Source organism: Lissotriton vulgaris, chromosome 2_1, assembly GCF_964263255.1.
Source record: "Lissotriton vulgaris chromosome 2_1, aLisVul1.2, whole genome shotgun sequence".
In the NCBI taxonomy this organism is placed as follows: domain Eukaryota; kingdom Metazoa; phylum Chordata; class Amphibia; order Caudata; family Salamandridae; genus Lissotriton; species Lissotriton vulgaris.
In genome coordinates this window covers 305,813,609-305,828,851 of record NC_141687.1, presented here as the reverse complement: position 1 = coordinate 305,828,851, position 15,243 = coordinate 305,813,609, and the positions used below count along the sequence as shown (strand labels likewise).

At 46.7% G+C, this 15,243-nt stretch overlaps 1 protein-coding gene across 2 annotated transcripts in view; it reads right to left on the bottom strand.

The window, feature by feature from the left end:
• GLOD4 (glyoxalase domain containing 4) overlaps positions 1–15,243 on the bottom strand; it is a 151,035-nt gene that overhangs the window by 118,144 nt on the left and 17,648 nt on the right. For both annotated transcript variants that reach the window (XM_086954997.1, XM_086954998.1), the window contains exon 2: positions 5,984–6,033. In XM_086954997.1, the coding sequence (XP_086811123.1) occupies positions 5,984–6,033 (50 nt within the window). The remainder of the gene's footprint in view (positions 1–5,983; positions 6,034–15,243) is intronic.

The following is a 15,243-nucleotide window of genomic DNA, read 5'->3' as shown; positions in this document are numbered from 1 at the left end:
TTATTTCCACATCGGGCCATTTGGAGTATCTATCCACCATCACGATGGCGTACTTTTGCACTCCTTCAATGTTCAGGATCGGTCCCGCAATATCAATGGAAATCATTTCCCAAGGACTGCTGGGAATGGGGAACTTCCCTAGGGGAGGACGTATCACTGTCTGTGACTTATCGGCCCTGCTACATGATTCGCACATCCTCACAAATCTCTCTATCTGAGAGTCTATGGCTGGCCACCAGTACGTTTGTTTCACCAACGCTTTGGTTTTCGTTATCCCTTGATGCCCTTCGTGTAGGATGGCTAGCAGGTGTTCTATCAGTTTTTGGGGCGGTATCACCTTGTCTCCTCTTAACAAGAACGTGTGATTCTCTCCTATTGACAGCTCTTCTCTCACTTCCCAAAATTTCCTCATCTGGCTGTCTAAATGTCTTTTGTCCGGCCACCCATGTACAACATACCCCTTTACCGCTTCAAGGGTCTCATCCTGGGTGTATGCTTCTGACCATTCCTGTTCACTGATGACTTGCTTGTGATCCTCGGTAGTGGCCCCTGTGTACCCTTCCTATCCGGGGGGTTCTTGCTCTTCCACACCTTCCTTGGCTGCTGCTCTGCTTAAGAAATCTGCTACTCTGTTCCTTGGACCAGGTATGTACTCCACTTCATACACATAGTCCAGGAGCCTTAGTGTCATTTTTGCTATTCGTGGCGTTGCGTGCGCATGCCCGCTGGAAGTGAGCACCTTTACTAACGGCTTATGATCCGTGCGCAGCAAGAACTTTGAGCCCCACAGGAATGGTCTGAACCTTTCCATGGCCCATACAGTGGCTAACATTTCTTTTTCGATCATACTGAATCTTTCTTCGTTGGGTACCAATGATCTGGATGCAAAACAGACTGTGGAGACCTCGCCTGATCGAGACTTTTGCATCAATACTGCTCCTAATCCTTGGTCGCTGGCATCTGTGGTCAATATAGATTCGGCAGTCTGGTCGAATCCCTTTAAGGGTATGGATTCACTTATTTCCTTTTTTAAGGAGTCGAATTCTTCTTGTTCATCCTATTCCCATTTGAACCCATTCTTCTCTTTTAGCAGTTGTCGCAGGTGATGTGTCATGGTTGCAAAATGTGGGATGAATTTGTTATAAAATTCAGCCATTCCTAGTAAATGACCTGATGTCCTCTTTCCTGGCGGGGATGGGCGCGTCCCTTATCGCGGCTGCGTTGGCCCTTTTCGGCTCGACGCCCTTCTCGCTGATTTCGTGTCCCAAGTAGGTTACCGATCGTACTCCAAACCTGCATTTTTCCCCCTCTGCCGCGAGTCCATTTTCCTTCAGTATTGCCAGTAATGCCTGCAATCTTCCATTATGGTCTCCTTCTGATTTCCCCATAATGAGGATATCGTCCTGGAAGTATTGTACTCCCTCCACCTTCTGGAATAGCTTGTGCATTATTTTCTGGAACACTGCGGCTGCGGATGCCAGTCTAAATGGCATTCTCACGAATTTGTAGCATCCGAACGGGGTGATGAAGGAAGTGAGGTGGCTGCATGAGGGATGCAGCGTTATTTGGTGGTATGCTGATGACAAATCCACGGTGGAAAACCATTTATTCCTTTGGATTTAGTCAGCATTTCGTTTATGCGTAGCAATGGAAACTTGTCAACCAAAATGTGCTTGTTCAGCTCCCTAAGATCAACGCACAATCTCACCTTACCATTTGGTTTCTGCGCTACCACTAATGGGGATAGCCATTCTGCACTTTCAAATGCCTTTATTATGCCGCTCTTCTCCAGCCGCTCTAGTTCCTCTTGGACAGCCTCTCGGCACCGGAAAGGGATGTTTCTGGCTTTGTGGCTCACTGGACATGCTCCCTCCTTCAAGTGTATCATGTGCGTGAATTTCGCTAACTTGCCTATTTTCCCGCTGAACACCTCTGGATACCTTCCTTTCCATGCTTCTCCTTCTTCCTTATGTCCGATGTCTGGGGGCATCACTTTTTTCACTCCTCCCGGTTTCAGTTGTATGCCTAATGCTCCTTGGTCCTTCCATCCCAGCACTGATGGTCCCTTTTCCGCTACACACAACTTACAATGAGCTCTGCATCCTCTGAACTCGAATTCTAACGGGCAATAGCCCACCATGGGTATCATTTGCCCCGTGTAGGTGACAGGTCGCACATCGGGGGTCGTAAGTTCTGTTTTTATCGCTTCCTGGAACTTCTCGACATACTTGTCTTGTACAATGGTGATGGGAGATCCAGAGTCTGCTACTATGTCGATGGTCACTCCACCAATGTTCATCTTTAGTACCGGTTTGCTGTTACCGTTGCAGTCTACGTCCAACACTTGGTCGTCTATGTACAGGATTTCCTCCCCGAGTTTCTCTACTCCTTGTGTCTCTTCTTCTTCGTCGCTGCCCTGGTCGATGTATCTGACTGCTGCACCCTTTGGTTTGCGTCTGCATACCTTCTCATAATGTCCTATTATCCCGCAGTACAGGCATTTGGCTTTGAACGCTGGACACACCTTGTCATTTCCCACATGTGATGAGCTCCCGCACCCGTAGCAGTTTTCTTTCCTCTCCCATTTCATCCTCTGTACGGCTCCTGTTTTCTATGGATATTTCTTCGAGTATTGATTTCTGGGGGGTCCTGTCGCTTTGTTCTTCTCCGTCTCTTTGCTCTCCATTACTCTGCACACTGTCGTTTTGCTAATCGTGTCCTTCCTTGCAGCTTCCGCACACCTTTTGGACAGCTCGGCCTTTTTCACCAATGCCCATACCTCCTTCAGTGGTGCGTCGCCGTTGACCCATAGTTTTTCTTGTACTGCCGAGTTTGACGTGTGCATGATGATTTGCTCTCTCACCAGCTTATCATTTAATGCTCCAAACTTGCACGTAAGAGCTAGTTTTTGTAGTGCCGACACATATTAGTCTATGGTTTCGCCGCTTTCTTGTTTCCTCTGGAAAAAGTTACATCGGCCGATGGCCACACAGACCACCGGACAATAGTGCGTGTCTAAATCTTCTAAGGCGTGTTGGAACACGTCTGTGTCTGTTGCTGGCCTGGCTACCTTCACTATGTTGTCGAACACTCTAATGCCTTCTGGCCCTAGATTGTGCAGTAGTATTTTCTTCCGTCTTGAGCTTGAGAACTCTGCTTCGCCTTCTTCCTCTAATGCCGCCAAGTAATTGAGGAAATACCTCTTCCAATCCTCCCACGGCATCGTAGGTTCGCCCCTTTTTGGTAGAAACGGTACTAGGCTGGTGAGGGATGTTGATTGGGCACTCATCCTCCCTGTTTCTCTTGGGCTTGAGGTGGTGGATTCGTTGTTGTTCGGTGGGCTCCCGGGTGCTTGTCTCTCATCCAGTCCCCTTCGCGGACTTTGGCTACCTCCATTGCCGCTTGAGGTCCCAGCGGTTTCCACGGTTGCTAGTAGCCCCTATGTCGCGATGTGGTATCACGCGCTGGCGGGCCTGCCTGGCTCAGTCGTTACGTTGGCGGTTGAGGGGCGCTGGGTTCTTCTCCGTGGGCACGAAGCCGCCTGCTCGAGGTGGCTCTCTGTGGCCTTTACTGTTCCGCCCTGCCTCCCTCTGGCGCCTCACTAGCGTCGCTATCTCTCGCCCAGGTGCCTCACTGGATTCACTCTGTGGTGCTTCTTCAGAGGGCGCTGAGATGCTGGGTTGTGTCCGCTATGGGCGCTTCAAGGATGTGTCCTTGTCCTTGTGCTTCGTTTTGCCGCCCTCTGCGTACTTGTTCCTTCCCCACGTGTCCTGGTGCACGGGTTCCCTCTGCCGTGCTCTGGCTACTGGCCTTTGCCTCGTCGCTGTTTCCGGGATTTAATCGAGTTTTTTTTTTGTTTGTTATTACAGATCCCGCCTCGTCGCCATTGTGGAAGTGCACCGGTCGCTAAATAACTTATCGGAGTCAGGTGCTTAGGGTAGATATATCCTTTATTTAACAGAGCGCCTTGGAACACGTTCGCTACCTACGGAGGTTGGGCCGCTAATCAAGATGGCCGTCCTTCCGGTTCCGGTCGCGGCACCCGCCGCTAAAAGACTAGACCGTCACCACAGGTAGGAGCTACACATGCGCATTTAGCACTGGCTCTTGGCGTCCTGCACTGAACTTTGCTGGGCTGAAAAAGACACAGCTCCGGTGGGTGTGACGTTCTCAGCTCAGCAAAGGTTCCTGAGGCCCGCCCCACAGTGACTAGGGGTAGCGTCACTGATTGTCTCGCACCTAGGCGCTTTGGTTTTAAGCCCTGAAGCGCCCAGAGTCCAGTGTCAATCAGTAACACTTTATCACAGAATGGGGGGCGGTCAATAGTCTCATTGACCACATCCCACTCTGTGATGACGTTGGGACTGCTGCCTTCCCTCAGGGAAGGCAGCAGTCCCAAGCCTTCTTGAACAGCAGAGACAGCGCAGAGCTGGCTGCAGGTATGTGTGTTTTGTTTTTAAATTGTTTGGTGATTGCAAACTGTATGTATGAATGTTTGGGAAAGAGTGTTGTGAATGAATGTGTTTGTGTGTGTATGTGCGCGCGTGTGTGAATGCATGGTTGTGAGTATTATGAGTATGTGTGTGTGTGTACCGGCTGCCTATGTTGAACACGGCATGGAGACTCCCAATAAAATAATCACTCGCACAAAGCCACTGGCATAAAGTACATTACAAATCAAATTTGAAAAAAAAACGAGTGAGGGAGGGTGCTAGGGAATGATGTGGAAAGCGTGCAAGGGAGAAGATATGCACTTGCATGGAGCGCTAGATAGCAAAAAAAAAAAAATTAAGTGCCTACCAAAGGAGGTAGCAAGTGGAAGGATACTGGCCACTAGCCACAGTCCAGTGACCGGAAGCTGTACTTGGGCCATGCTCCACAGCATGTACAGGCAAAGCAGGAAGATGTGGAAAGTCAAAGCAGAACGCAAGCAGACTAGTCAGAAGCATAGAAATTAGAGCGATGTTGATTCCAACCAATTAGGTAAGTAATAGTCAGGTTCTAAGCCCCTTTTAAGATTTTTTGTTTTTTCGTAAGCACAGCACAAGCGATGTCCAGGTGAAACTATAAAAATGGGGCTGGCTTTTGCACAGTTAATTGTGAAGTTTTCCAGTTCTTCATCAAAATGTGTACGAGATTTATTTATTTAAGGAGATTAATATAGCGCTAGCTGGACCCGAAGGTATCAGAGCGCTTCACAACATGAACAATTATGTGCAAATAAACGGTACAGATAATTGGTATAACATGAGAGTTCTGGCCGAGCTTTCCTGTGATAAAGGTTACTCGACTGCCTAGACCTCAACCTTCCCAGCATGAGCAAGGATCGCAGAGTGGTCAAATATAAGCTTTTCATCAGGTCCGTACTATTGAATTTAGTCTGGGAAGAATCTCATTTACAAGTGGCTATGTTACAAATAATGTTGACTATCCGGCTAGGCTAGCCGGACTTGTTGAGTTTAGTCTTTGATCCCATCAGACACTTGGAGCAAGAACCAAGAAATTGTAGACAGCAGTGACAGTACACTACTGTTGCCTTTATCTCGAATAAAACCTTACGGTATCTAGGGAAGGCCTCTGACGAAATGCTTAATAAAAACAATGGACACTGGTACTTGTGGCAGCGTAGGGGAGAACGTATGCCACTTTGAAGCTGCATGCAGGCCTCCAGTGCTCCTCGCACGGTCCCTTTCACTGGAACTATACACAGAAACAATAACAATCCACTGCAGCTCTGCTATTCTTTACCTGTTGCACGGGCCTAATATTAGCCATGGTTGGCCACTGCTCCACCAAACGGCATTGTAACCCTCGTCGGTCACTTGTCCCTGCCTCATATATGGGTTTTTTCTATACCTTTTCTGTTACCTGTACGTTTGACGAAATGCAAATAAAGATATAAAAAAGCAAAAAAATAACTGCAGAATATGTGCTCCCAAAATACATTTGCTGGGTCTTTCACCAACCACACCCACTTCCTTACCCGTTGCAGGAAGCTTTGCAGCCCTCCTCAAACTCCTCGTGCCTCAGAATCTGTCATAAAAACAAATGCAGCACAAAGAATTTAAGTTTTTTGTGGTGACACATTCAAAATATAACACAAGCCTCAATTCACTATTTACTTTATTTCTTCAAATAATGATTTTGTGAGAAAGCAATCGACCCCACCGAGAATACATATCTTGTCACATTTCAGCTGCCAGTAAACTTGGTCTTTGAAAAGCATCACTGGGCGTAATACACAACCAGTAGGAGGGAGATTAAACATGATAATATAATAGTGATGGGTGAAGCTAGAGATATGATGGCTGCATGCAGAACACTTCCCTTAAGTACATCAAACACTGTCTTCTAAAGTAAGAGCACCCCCGCACACTCCAGACATCCGTGCTTCCGGTTTGAACAGACTCAATATCTAGAATCGGAGAAGGTCCACTCTGAGGGTACTGAAATTCAAGGTTAGGGATTGTAGGACAGGAGCTAGGATTTCTGCCTTTCTCTTTCAACACGGTTCCCAGTTTTGTGCTGAGATGCTCCCTGCATTTCCCACAGATATAACTGTGGGAATACTGCGGACAAAAACAATGAATATCATGCAACATTAAAGATGGAAAAGCAGACTTCATCACCTTTGTTGAAATATAGGTGCATCTAAATGTAGGGGCAACGAAGGCCTACTTGACCGGTGGCTGCCAGTTTGAAGCTTGTTAGAAACTGGGGCTCAGTCAAACTTCCAGAAATCTTGCAGATCCTCTCTAAGAAGAATTCTGGATAATACTTTAGTGAGTTAAAGCTGAGAATTGTGTGCAATAGTTTGTTTTTGTTTTGCACCTAGTGCCTCACTGACGGTTCAAGGCTCAAACCACAGTCTAAAAGGCCTGTGAGCAGGGGTGGCTCTAGGCTCATGGTGGCCCTGGGCAGGGAGAGTTGGTAGGGGGCCCAGGAAGAAGGGGTCCGGGCAGGGCGGAGTGTGGAGGCCAGTGAAAAGGGGGGGGTCAGGGTGTTTGGAAGTGGAACAGAGCTGGAGGCCGCCAAATCCCTGCCAGGGGCCGCCACGCAAATATGTATCCATCCTCAGAGGATTATTATATTAAGCATATATATTGGCATGTTGGCCCCTGGGGTTTGGTGGCCCTGTGCAGGTGCACAGCTTGCACATGCCTAAGGCCGCCCCTGCTGTGAGGCGCTACGTTTAGTCTAGTGAGAGGTTCTCATCACACTGTTTTGTGTGCCATTAGCTCTCCTAAGCCTTGACTATGGCAATGGAGTAGTGACTGCTCTTAAGACTCAATGTACTCAAAAAAGTATCCCCGAGCAATAGCGGCACAGTAGGTGGAAAAAAATATGTGTTTTGGAATGCTACCCAGAGCAGCTGCCAGCAGTTTCGATTATTTTGTATGTTTGATAAAAGACCCTAAATGGCCACTGGTATGCCGCAGCATGGGTGCGTTGCTCGCCACGCCACAGGATCCAAGCTACACCTCACTGATGAGAACCAATAAGGACACACGTCGTTTGGTGTTGCTTGTGTTCCCTTGTGGCTGGAGCCTCAACTGACAGTTCACTAGTTCAGGATGGATTGTTCCCATGAGTAGCAGTCAGTATTGACTTGCATAAGGCAGGCCGCTGTCTAGATGGGCAAAAAACAATGGGACTGAATGCTACTCTGAGCAATTGGCAGTGGTTTAGCCTATTTTCAAGCATTCCTCACATCATCTTTTGTTTGTTTAACCACTTTTTTTTATTTGGGGTTTCAAAACAACATGATAGTACCATTCCACCTTCCCTTCCGCATGCTTCCACCCCAACATACAGAAAATATCAATATCGAAGAACATCTCAACTACAACCATGCCCATTGACCAGCTGAAAAAGAGTTCTGCCTTTGACGCCATACTTTAGAATGATTACGAGGGCAGTCATGGGCCTGGTAAATAGATTCTGAGAGTTTCACACACCAATCGATTGTCGCCTGCCACGCCAAGATATTGGGTGGCTTCCAAGAGTTCCACTTGCAGGCTATGTCCCTCATGGCCAGTAGCGTGGATAGGTCCACCAGTGTGCTCTCTCCACAAGGACCGGACAGATTCTCCAGGATACCCAGAAGTGCAATACTAGGGCACAAAGTCATGGGTCTCACCAACAGCTGAGTCAACTCAGTTTAATTACCTTCCAGTATTTCATAATAACAGAGCATGTCCACACTACATGGCAACAGTCTGAATCAGGTTCAAAACAACAGGGATTTCAAAACAACAGGAGCAGTCTGGTAAAGCCAGTTTGCAAGCCCGTCACAAGCATTGAGGTGTGAGTTATATGGTGTGCAAGTAGTTGAGTTGGATGAAATCAGTCAGGAGAAATGGCCAGGACCTGAGGGCCTATGACTGCATATCTCCAATCGGTGTCCTCGAGAGGTCCTATATAGCCCTCCTTTTTCTTCTTGGGGGGGATTCAAATCACTAATGATGTGTGGATCTGGAAAATACCCTCTTTCCCAGATAGCCCATCAGGAGTTTGCCTTTTAGGGAGCTGAATTCGGGGACTCCAGTATCTACTTCTGGTGGTACATGAGTGCGTGTCTCAACCGTAACTACTTATGAAACTGGATGGTGGAATGGGCAAATTGGGATTGCAATTCTCGGAAAGTTTTCATTGAGGCACCTTGCCGGACATCACTTGGGTAGGTAATGCCTATTTTATCCCATTTAACAAATCCCTCCAGCTGTATTACAAGAAGAAGGTACATACCCCTCCTACAATGGATGGTGCTGCGTTGGTTTCCTGTCCCAGCCGGTAGTGTGCAGCACACCATGTTAGGAAAACCAATCTGGTGGGCACAGAGAAACGGGTCCACTGTACAGAACGCACAAAATGTTATCAAGGACCAAGAGCGACAGCTGCAATTTATAGGCCGGATCGCCCCACCTCCCACTTAGCCAATCATTAATAATCAGGTGCTGCGGTGCCCAGTAGTACAACCAAACATCAGCAATTTTCAATCCTCTCTGATATGCAGATTAGCAATATTTGTCTAGGGTGATGCAAGGACGGCGTCATGCCCTGAGGAAGGAACATATTATGGCTGCATGGTTTCGCCACCAAGGCACTGTGATAACCAATGGGAAGTTTTTTGTAAGACAGAGAAAGAGGGGGTAGGGGGTAGGGGAACCATCATATTAAATGGTGCTATCCTGCCAAGAATCTGTAGTGGAAGGTGGGATCCGATTTGAAAGTCTCGCTTCACATTGGATACAACGGGAGAAAGATTGAGGCAACAGGTTGAGCCGGTTCCAATGAAATAAAAATGACTAGGCATTGGAAGATGTGCCATCGTACTGGGATCAGCCTCTGCTAGTTCATCATGCCTGCGTTTCCTCTGAGAGGGATCAATAGCGATTTGGTCCAGTTAGTGTGTAGACCTAAAGCTTTTTCATAAAGGACAAGGATCCACAATAAGCGTGGCCCGACTGATGGGGATTACACAGGTATAAGAGAATGTTGTCAGCATAGAGTGCGATTCTGTCTTTGTCACCGTTACCACACTGACAGTCCTGTATTTGTGAAACACATCTAATCAAGTGGGCTAGGGGTTCGATGGCTAGGACAAAAAGGAGAGGTGACAAGGGACAGCCTTATCGTGTACCTCTACGAATTGGAAATAGATTAGAAAGAGAGCTGTTGATAGGCACTTGTGCAGATGAGTGCAGGACCCCCACATAGCTGCAAATCATTGCCTCAAGCCCATTCACTCCAATACTGTCGAGAAAGGACCAATTGACAGAATCGAACGCCTTCTCGAAATCAACAAGAAGAAGGGCACAAGGGTCATGAGTATCCTAGAGTCGGGCTAGCGGCAGGTGTAGGTGTCCAATATAGTGCTGCAAGCTGTAGCCCGAAAAAAACCACATAGATCAGGATGAACAACATGTGGAAGCGTCCTAAGGAGCCTATGAACGAGTGCCTTAGAGAAGATTTTTATCTTTACATTGATCCAAGAAATAGGTCTAGAGGAGGAACAGAGCTCCGGAGGGCGACCTGGTTTCTGAATAACTAGTATGTTTGCTAAGTCAAGGTCTTAGAGGTATGATCTCTTGTGTTGAGCCTCCGTATATAGATCTAGTAGACGGGGAGGAGTATCCATGGAATTTGAAATAATAATTGACAGGGAAGCCGTAAGGGCCAGGTGTTTTGGTTGTTTTCATCTCGGGTAAGGGCTCACCTATTTCCTTCCTTCCTTCTGGATCAGTGAGTGTGAGGGTAAGGGGATGTCGGTCAAGATAGACCAATTATGTTCACTTTCAGTTGATGGGCATATAGAGCACAATAGTATTATGCACATTTCTCTGTGATGCTTGTGGCTGGGCAGCCGAGCTCTCCTTTCTGGTCGAGTACTCCGGGGACTATTCTCAAGGTCATATCCCAGCTGGCTAGCCAGTAGGACAATTTACTGGTTTTATCTCCATACTCGCAGACCAACGAACCACTGCCCACCAGCACTGACAGGCTTGCACAGAGAAACTCTTTGTCCAACTCCATTTGGCATCGGAGAGTTGGTAGTGGTGTCGTAAGACAAAGGGTTTGAACTCCAAATCTGACATGTGGGCTTGCTTCTCTCGCTCCCTACAGGAGAGAAAGGATTTACCCATGGCTCCAATCGTGGCCTAACTGGCTCCCAATAGGGTGCCTGCAGATGAGATTGAGCTGTGGTTGATATCGAAGTAGGCCTTCAGTTCTGGAGCTAAGAATTCAGAGCATGTAGGATCCACCAGGCAATAATTAGCCAGATTGGCCGGTGAGTCGAGGGAGGGGAGGCAACAAAGTAAGAAGTGGGGAGTGGTCTGAGATAACATGTGAAAGGATGGCCACTGCAGTGCTACATAGGATATTCGAGGCTGGGAGGAGCAAAATATCAATGAAGGAGAGTCTCTTTTGTGCGGCAGATATGTGTGTGTATACTCCCCATTATGTGGGTGTCCACGTCTTGCAGAGAACAAGTGAAATCATCAAGATGTCAGGATCTTAGAAAAGCCTTGTCCATGAAACTTGGGGTTTGCAGTGAAGTCTTTAACAGGATCTTTTACTTATTACATATTTACTGGCCCTTATATAAATCCATAACAGTCAAAGGTAAAACGTCAGGTTTCAGATTCCACTGGATCAATTCCAGAACCTGTCTTTGCAGGGTCCCCAAGGCATGAAAGTTCCTAAGGCTGATTGGTTGGCTGGCTCGAGATGAGCCCCTAGCTGGATCAGATGATGCGGGGACATTCACGACAGGTCGCGGCCCCTTTGGGATTGCGTCCTCCTCCGTAACCGCCAGCTAGTCTACTCTTGCATCTTCTTGTTCTCCAGCAGGCCTCCACTCAAGTCCTTCTTCTCTGTAGCCCAATACCAGGCCTCCTCAGGGGTCTAAAAGAAATAGGTCCATGAAGTGTGGAAGGCTTTCAGCATAGCCAGAAAAATCAACATATATTGCAAGTTCATTGCTCTCCGTTTTTGCTTTACTGCATAGAAGGATTGATGCCATTGATGGACTATCTTAGTGTAACTGAGAAATATCATAATGTGTGTGAACTGAAATGACAGTTCTCTGTCTTTCTGTGCCTCAAGTAGTACTAAATCTTGGTCTCGAAAAATTAGGATGCAGATGCCGACTGGCTCCCCGATGGAAGGTTTTGGGGGCCGGAGGTATGTGAGCTCATGTGATCACAAACCATGGAGAGAGTGATTCATTGAGCATCCAGGAGTTTAGCCAGCATTCCAGGAATTTCTCCAGGTCTGTGGATTCAGTCCCCTCTGAGAACCCACAAGTCTGGGATTGTTGCACTAAGATCTGTTTTCAGCATCTTCTGCTCTGGATTCAAAGTGTTTAGTAGAGGAGAGGAGTTTTGATACAATGGATTTAAGAACGGCCACTTCATCCTCCAGGGTAGATACCTGGCCTTCAGCCTCAGAGAGTTGATTTGATTTGTTATGCAGGTCTAGTCGAAGTAGGGTGACATCCTCTTTCACTTCCTCAGTCTTCGTCTCTGCAGCTACCCACAAGGCTTGGATAGCCTGCATAATTGTACCTGTGTCTGATGAGTCAGTTGAGCACTGGACTGGTGAACTGCCCGCTGGATGCCTGCAGCGCCCTATTGGTTTATGGTAAACTTGCCCATTTTGTCCTGGCCCTGAGATGTCGGACCCTTATCCTTCCCCATGTTATGGGTGAAAGGGAGCTGATAATATCCGGTTTTGGAACGGTGCGGCATGTCTTCAGTTGCCGAAAAAGCAGGAGTATCCCTAGAGTGCACCTCCTTCAGGGTCCACTCTAGAGTCAGCCAGCTTGCCCCTAGAATGAGAAGCAAGCTATTGCTACTGGCCCACGTTTATATCTGGGATCACAGGCGTTAGGCAAAGTCCAGGGAGGCGTTGGTCAAACAGAACCACAACTGATAAGGAATCACAGCTTGCGGTGCAGTTGAAATTGAAATCCCCAGCATCCCCGTTACCAGAAGGGGCCCAACCATGGAAGAAGGGGAGCAGAGCAAGGTTTGCCCTCAACCCCCCTACCTGTGCCACCATCTACTTGGCAGGGCATGAATCCAGCCTAGGTATGGGGATAAGAACAGTAGCAGTTCCAGTGCCTCCTCCAAGCGATCCGAAATAGAGCGGCCTAATTAAAGATGTTTTACTATCTTTCCAGGGCCATTGAGAGTATCTCTTCAGTTGTAGGCGTGTTGGCAACCTGCAAACCTGCCAGGATCAAAGAGGGCCTCAATATCCCAGCAGCAACGGTGGATGGAGAAGGACATTTTGGAGGTCCAGGATCTTAGTTAAACAGCATCCGTCATCTTGCCCGCTGCAGTCACGCTCCCTTTTGAATGTTTTTAAAAACATTAAAAACACTTTTATGGTGGCTCTCTTACTTTCACTCTATAAACTTTGCATCATTATCAGTCCATTCAGTACTGGTGCAAGTTGGAGGAGGCATAGGAAATCAATATAATAGATTATTTTAAATACAGTGCTTTGAGCGCTACTAATCTGTATGCTTGGGTACATCATTTCATATGGACATGCATGTATCGTGGTGCCTATATGCACCCCTGACAGTGACCTTCAACTTAAAACAAGCATTTATAATGCAACGGTTTCGCCTTTGGAAAAGTTAGAGCTATTGGCATTGTAAATGACAAAATTTGTATTTATGTGTTGGTTTTGAAAACAGGTAAATAAATGGCATCGTCATTTACATTGCCAATAGCTTAATCTCTCGCAAATGTGAGACCTATTGTACCCTACGGACGAGCTCAGCAGACAGCGATTACATCACTGCAACACATCGGCCATTTTAAAAAAACGTTGTGCAGAAAAAATCAGCCAAGATTAGCAGTGTCTAGCCAAGCTAAATTACTTCCCAAATGATACCAAAAAAAACAAATCAAAAATGAAAATCTCTTGACAACAATTTGTTTCTTTGAACAGAAGCATATCAAGGGGGCAAGACTACTACGGACACCTGCCAAGAAAAGCACAAAAGAACAGTCACACCCTAAATAAGCACACCACTCTGCCAGATTGCCACTTGACTAGCCTAGGTAAGAGCTCTTGTGCCCTAAGTGCAGCACAACAGTTTCTTCTCTCTGTATCAGTAGAACCCCAGCATGGTAGGAAAACCAGTGGCTCAAATTCCAACTCACCATTTGCTGGACAGTAGGTTCCAAACAACCACTGGCAAAGTCAATGGGTATGTGTTAGCTGCCACCCTATTGGCTTTGTTGATGCTTACTTTATCAAGCGTTTTTAAAGCCTTATTTCTGGGAAAGCTGATAAATAAATGAACAGCAGAATGACATTGCTCACAATGAGGGAAGCCAGTGGCTGAAGCTGGTTGACCAACTGCATCTTGCTGTATGCTGCAACAGGTGAAAGAATAATGTGAATGGCATTAACAGACCAATGAGTGAATAGGGATGGCAGAAAGCCCATAAGCATATTACACATACCGTTTAAGTAAAATACATTCAAACAGTCTCGGCTAATACCAGACCTAAAAAGCAAACTTTCTACATGCAAACAATTTAGCCAGCAAGCTCGCTCAACAGTGACCTACAGGCAGAAAAATCCATCAATAAACATTTAGAAATAGTAAAGAGACTATGTATAGCCCACTTTTTCCTCTCTTTCGACAAATACATTTCTTCGTGAAAACGACTGTTGCAACAGTACTGCTGTCCCTGATGGTAAAGAACTCAAACATATGTTTGTTACATTCTTCACAAGAACATTTCGCACCCTGAACTCTTTCCACAATCATCATGAGAACTAGTGTCATTGTGCCTTGTCTGCCCGGTGTCATGGATCCCAGAATTCTTGGTGGGATATTGATAAGTCGCAGTCATGTGACCCTCCCACATTTGTCCCCACACAACCAGGGTAGCATGGGACTTCTACCCAGGGGAAGGATGGGGTGGTTAAGGGATTCTTCTACTGGCTATTCCTGCTTAGAGCAGAAGGGCCCAAGGCCACATTTCACTCACTTATCCCCCAAAACCTGCTTTGAACCTCACCTCCTTCCTTCTCCTGTCCTGTAACATACATGCATTCTTTCTAAAGAAAGATCAACACCCACTCTTTCAGGTCCTAATCTTCTAATCCTAACCTCTGTTATGCTAGCACTACTTCTAAGTAGACTAATAGGCCAATTATCTGACCGCCACACATACATCAGCTTCGTTCTGTCCAACTTCTCTGCATAGTACCATCATAGTTCCTGGAATTTGTGCATGTTGTAAAGATTATTTGAGTTGCTCCTATGCTTACTTTTCAAAATCAATACTAAGGTTGGTTGTAGATGGGTTGCATCCACAATGCTGGACTAGCACCCAGGAACACAAACTATGGCTGGATGGATGTACTGTATCTACTTCTATGGACTGCTCTCTGCCAATTCTGGGAAGACTGACTCAGAGCAAGTGCCATGACAGATGCTCCTCAGGAGTCCACGGAAGAACGATACTGAGCATTCCATAGGTGTGAGTCCAATGTGAAGCAACTAACTATAGAATACAGTTAAGGCAAGCCTGAGCCAAAGGTTGGGCCATTCACCTCAACACTATTATGCCACATGTTGAATGTGGTAAAACGGGTATGATACAAAATAACCAAATGCTAGCATATATTCAAATACATGACCGGCTATGCGTAAAATGTTATCTTACGAGGTGTAACAGCAGCTACAAGCTTGCTGTGAAAGGG